The 5721-nt window shown below is 50.7% G+C and overlaps 1 protein-coding gene across 11 annotated transcripts in view; it reads left to right on the forward strand.

Moving 5' to 3' along the window:
• ITPR1 (inositol 1,4,5-trisphosphate receptor type 1) overlaps positions 1 to 5721 on the forward strand; it is a 404888-nt gene that overhangs the window by 371962 nt on the left and 27205 nt on the right. For all 11 annotated transcript variants that reach the window (XM_014585765.2, XM_027769774.1, XM_014585767.2 and 8 more), the window contains one exon: positions 825 to 985. In XM_014585765.2, the coding sequence (XP_014441251.1) occupies positions 825 to 985 (161 nt within the window). The remainder of the gene's footprint in view (positions 1 to 824; positions 986 to 5721) is intronic.

The raw sequence follows: 5721 nt of genomic DNA on the forward strand, positions 1-5721 counted from the left end.
CTGTTGCACTGCTGTTCCCAGGGCTTATGTGGGCACAGAGCCAGAGGGTAGGTATGTGTATATGGGTGTGTGTGTATGTAGACACGTGCACATGTGCCTACATGCACCTACACCTATTTATGTAAACATATGATAACAGATGCGTTCATACTGATACTTCTGGCCCCAATTCAGCACCCTAGGATTCATTCTGGTTTTGTCCTTTTCCATATTTACTCCCTTTTTTGATGATGATGAACCTCTCTCATTATCTACAATATATTTTTTTCACTTGTTCAACCCTAGAATATGTAGAAACTAGCTTCAGAATTGCCCACCCAGATGTCTGCAAAATAGAAACCTACCGGCTAGAATTCAAATTTTGTTCAAAGTTGTTTTTGCCCTTATTCTGTCTCCTCAAAAAATGGTAATATGTCTATCTTTCGGCATTCATATGGAAGGTGGGACCTCACATTCTGGCTGCTGGTTCTGCACACGTGTGTCACACACAGTCTCCTTTAACCCCTCCACATTCCTGGATCCTAGAGGGCCACTTTCCCGTCCACTGACAATGCCGCCGAGGAGATTAGGAAGCAGCAGTAAGTGGCATAGGTGAGATTTAAACCCAGGGCGGTCTGATTCACATCATGGCCTGTGATTTTCATGCCATGATATGAAAATGAATGCATTTCTAAGGCCAGCGGAATCCAGCTCACACAGAGACAGGAGTGAGGCCACAGCCACCTCTGTATGGACAGTTCTGTCATGGATTGTCTGCAGCATGGCCACTCAGTGGGGCCGGGGGTTTTCTGTCTTGTTTATTTTTATTTTTTTTATTTTTTTAGGCTTGGAAAGAGACAAGTTTGACAACAAGACTGTCACCTTTGAAGAGCACATCAAGGAAGAGCACAATATGTGGCACTACCTGTGCTTCATCGTCCTGGTGAAAGTCAAGGACTCCACAGAGTACACTGGGCCCGAGAGCTACGTGGCGGAAATGATCAAGGTGAGAGGCACGGTCTCCTGGGGCAGGGCAGACTGGGGACCCCTTGGCCGGACTTCTGGGGTCACAGTATGATCCCGGCAGCTGCTGGGGGAGCTGCATGACGGAAAATTGATGTCTGGTGTTGGCTGAGGCCTTGCCAGGCGGCAGGCTCTGTACTCTGTGAACTCTGTGTGCTCTCATAGTGGTCCTCAGCCTGTTTTAAAGGAGGAAAATTGAGGCCAGAGAGATGAACACACACCCATCTACCAGGGCTGGGGTTTTAGCTTAGATCAAATCCCACAGCCTGACTTTGCGTCTCCAGGTCAATCTGCTTTTATTCTGGATGATACATTCCCTCATTCCCTCCTTAAATAAGACCAGGTTTCTAGTACGTCTTAAAAAACAAAAACAATCATTCCATATAGTTCAGCATGATTTGTTTGGCCTCCGCGTGGCCTTTCTGAGAGACACTTTGCTAACGACCAAGAAGGAATCATACGGTGAAGGATTTTGAGTCCCAAATTAATCTTTTCGCTGATGAGAAGAGTTGGCCGCCACGTCCCAGGAAGAGGGGAGGCTGTGGCAGGTTTTAGAGAGCTCTGTGTGCTGGCAGAAATGTCTGCTGCGGGGGTCCCTGGCCAGCTGTCCTTTCCGACTTACGCTTGCTGTGCTTCATTCAGATGTTCAGGGGTGCTCGGTGAAACGAGGCGACGTGACCTCTGAAAGCTGGGGAGTCCTCACAGTCCACACTGGCTCACGCTGAGCGCGGTGCGCCGTTAGCTGCGCAGAAAGACCGCACAGTTCACTGGCGCCAGCACTCCGCCTGATAACGAGCTGTCTTAAATGAGCCCCTCTCCTCTGTGTTTTTATGCCGATGACTTTTTTTTTTTTTTTTTTCCTTTTTTTGCTTTTGCCAGAGGGTGCGTGCACTCACCAGATAGAAACAGACAGAAAGTGAAAGAAGGAAAGAAGGAGAAAGAAAAAACACCTCCCAGGAGGGGATGTGTAGGCTGCAGTCCCTGCTCCATCTCTCCCTCCTTTCTGGATTTCAAGCACGCGCGCACACACACACACACACACACACACACGCACGCACACACAGTTGTGCATGCCTGGCATGTTTCTTAAGCCATGTGGGATGGGATTTTAACCATGAAGTCAGCCAGGTGGGACCTTTACCTCCCTTTACTACGATGTCCCAACCCCGTAGACATGATTCTCAAGCTGTTCATGTGGAGACGCGAAATCAGACCCATTCATCCAAGTATATGGTTGGATACAGGCAAGCTTTATGGTTTTATTGCCGGTGCGGCGGCAGTCACATCCTGAACACCCGTCTTACCTAGGCCCAGGCCTCTCCTGGGTTCTGCAGGGCTTTTTGGAGATGTGGCGCCGTCTATACCCCTGAGGTCCTTAGAGTCTAATTCTGTGCCCCTGAAATGTTAATGTACATGTGAATCATCTGGAAATCTTGTTAAAATTCACGTTCTGACTCAGCAGTCACTGCCAGGACTTGAGATTATGCGTTTCCGACAACCTGCCAGGGGATGCCGGAGCTGCTGGTCTGTGAATTGCCCTCGGAGTGGGAAAAGTGTGATAGACGAGGCAGAACAGACAGCGATGGAAGCAATGGCCACAGACTGGCTGTGGGATGGCTGAGGGGCAGGACTTCCGGTCTTGTACGTGTGTTCAACCCTCTTCAGTTCATGCAGTTGTTGCACATCTCATGTGTTTGGTCACTGAAAGCCCCCTCTGTGGGGAACCAGGAGCAGGGAACTTCTGGGGTAGGAAGAGACAGATGATTTTGGAGAAGGGTGATGAGACAGGGCAGAAATGGGCAGAGAGGAGGAAGAAAATATTAACTGAGCGAAGTGGGGTTCAGGAAGACAGGAGCTCCAGAATGAGGGTGCTGGCATATCCCCTTTTGCAGGTGAAAGCCAGGCAGGGGGGTTCACCTGGTGGAGGCAAAGCTGAGAGGCAGGACTTGAACCAGCTGGCTGACTCTGGAAATTGCAGTCCATGATTCCACTGTTGGTAGGAAAGCAGGAGGGCGCTGGTGGTAACGGCCCCCTGGGAGCAGACACCTGTTTTTAAGGAGGCTAGGAATGTGATCAGCGTCCACGCAGCTTTTCACAGGTGAGGTTTCCAGGATCAGGACCTATTTACTGGAAAGTCCTCTACTCCCTCCTCCTTCTCCAGTGGCAGACTCAGCCATCCTTCATCTATGTTCACGCTGACACAGACCCATCCACCTACACAGGGAAGGACCCTGACTGGCATTAAATGTATTCGTGGTCGGAAGAGATGGCCCGTGATTTTTCACCCTGACTTTACGTTCCTTTGCTCCTGCCACTTTTTCTTCTTCTCTCCAAAGTGCTCGGTTGTGTGCTCTAAGACTTTCAGGGCCAGATTTGGGAGTTTCCTGTTAATCACGGTACTTTAGAGTCACAGAAAACTCTGACGTTCTTTTAGGTTGCTGCCTCGATCACAGAGACTTAAAGGAGTCTTGTGAGCAGTCACTTGATAAGGATTAAGAGCCAGAGTGACCCCTGGCCCTCCTCCCAACTCGGTCAGAATCCACTGCACGGTGCCGCTTAGAGAACACCAGCCTGCAGTGTGCGTTCCCATCCATGTCATTCTTGGTGTGAGATGTCTTGTCAGAAAGCCTAAAAATCTTCTCATCAAAGAATTCTTAAGCAGGCTCCATGGCCTGATGATTTAGGTAGCCAGGTCACACATGGTCGAACCTGCAGTTTGAATCCCAGACCTGGAGACCTGAAAAACCAGGCACATGTGTGTGCATGTCCCAAATCCTGTCAGGACTGAGAAATGAAGAAGGGATTGTGGTATGACCATTCCCCCTTTAGGGGGAATGGTCATACCACAATCCCTTCTTCATGTCCCAAATCCTGTCAGGACTGAGAAATGAAGAAGGGATTGTGGTATGACCATTCCCCCTTTAGGGGGAATGGTCATACCACAATCCCTTCTTCATGTCCCAAATCCTGTCAGGACTGAGAAATGAAGAAGGGATTGTGGTATGACCATTCCCCCTTTAGGGGGAATGGTCATACCACAATCCCTTCTTCATGTCCCAAATCCTGTCAGGACTGAGAAATGAAGAAGGGATTGTGGTATGACCATTCCCCCTTTAGGGGGAATGGTCATACCACAATCCCTTCTTCATGTCCCAAATCCTGTCAGGACTGAGAAATGAAGAAGGGATTGTGGTATGACCATTCCCCCTTTAGGGGGAATGGTCATACCACAATCCCTTCTTCATGTCCCAAATCCTGTCAGGACTGAGAAATGAAGAAGGGATTGTGGTATGACCATTCCCCCTTTAGGGGGAATGGTCATACCACAATCCCTTCTTCATGTCCCAAATCCTGTCAGGACTGAGAAATGAAGAAGGGATTGTGGTATGACCATTCCCCCTTGAGGGGGGCACTTTCTCCCTCTTCCTTTCTCTCAGGTGAGCACATTAAAAAAAGGGGGTGGGTGTTCTTAATTCTGATGGTCAAGACTGCCATGGAAGCAGATGTTCTGTAGTAAGTGATGGTTAGAGAGGTGTTGGAGCCACTGGCTGAAAGGCAGTGCTTTTTCCAGCATTGTTTTCAGTGTCTTGTCTTGAGGCTGTAATAATCCCTACTGGGGACACTTAAGAGGGCCTGAGCCCAGCAGGGCAGGAGCTGGGGTGCTCAACTGAACCATTCAGCAGGGGTCGGGGTCCCACAGGACCTCAGCACTGCATGGAGTGGGCTCCGTGCCCACCTTGTGGACTCAGTCACACCCTGTGGAGGTGGCCGCAACCCAGAGCGGAAGTCTGACCTGCCTCCCTCCCAAGGCGGTGGCCTCCTACCCCCACTCCTTTGAGGAAGACTCAGGCCACGTCTTTAATACGCTAGCCCTAACAGGTGCAGTGCTCCCGTGGGAGGAGGGAAAGGGACAGCTGATGAGCACTGTCCCCGCCGGGAGGACGAGAGGACTGGGCTCACCACCCTTTTGCTTACCTCATGTCCCCAAAGAAATCCTGAGACAGGCTCTTTCGGGGCACGTGGCCCTCAGGAAAGCCACTTCTTTCCTACAGAAGGCCGGGGATGCTTCAGTCTTACACAGCTCTCCTGTAGCCCACTGTCCTAGAGACTCCGGGTGGAAAGGCCTCTGCTGGTGACTCAGGGCAGAGCAGCTTCCCATCAGTCCCCGAGAAGAGGTCCTTGCAGATCTCAGGGCAGGCAAACAAGTTTTCAGCCTCAAATGCCAACCGATGAGTAGAATCTGCCTGGGGCACCGGACTGTGCAGGCTTCTCTGAAGCCCAAGCTGACTTTGAGGGAATGGCGTTGAGTCGTCATGAAGGAGAGGGTGAGGAGGGTGGCTGTGCGGGTCTCCTCCTCTGGTGACTGCTTGGCCGTATGGAAACGGCAGCCAGCCTCGCTAGATCCGTGTGTCACCTTTCCAAATTCCTTCTAGAACTGACTGTTAAGATGATAGGACCTCCTCTTAATGGGGGGAGGGAGGGAAGAGGTGTTTTTGACAGGGCTTCGCCATTCTGTGAGCCTTCCACCCTAGGTTCCCAGTCAGCTAGGACCGCAGGTGCACATACCACACCCTGCCTGTTTTTAGTTGGGGCCAGGAACAAAACCCAGGCCTCCCTCATGGCCTCAGCCACCACACAGCCGCAGTTTGCATTACTCTGGCAGGGCCAGGACCTCTTCCCTCCATAATGGAAATAGTGTATATCTTGCCAACCCTAGAA

Source organism: Tupaia chinensis, unplaced genomic scaffold (genome assembly GCF_000334495.1).
Source record: "Tupaia chinensis unplaced genomic scaffold, TupChi_1.0 Scaffold000089_1, whole genome shotgun sequence".
Classification (NCBI taxonomy): domain Eukaryota; kingdom Metazoa; phylum Chordata; class Mammalia; order Scandentia; family Tupaiidae; genus Tupaia; species Tupaia belangeri.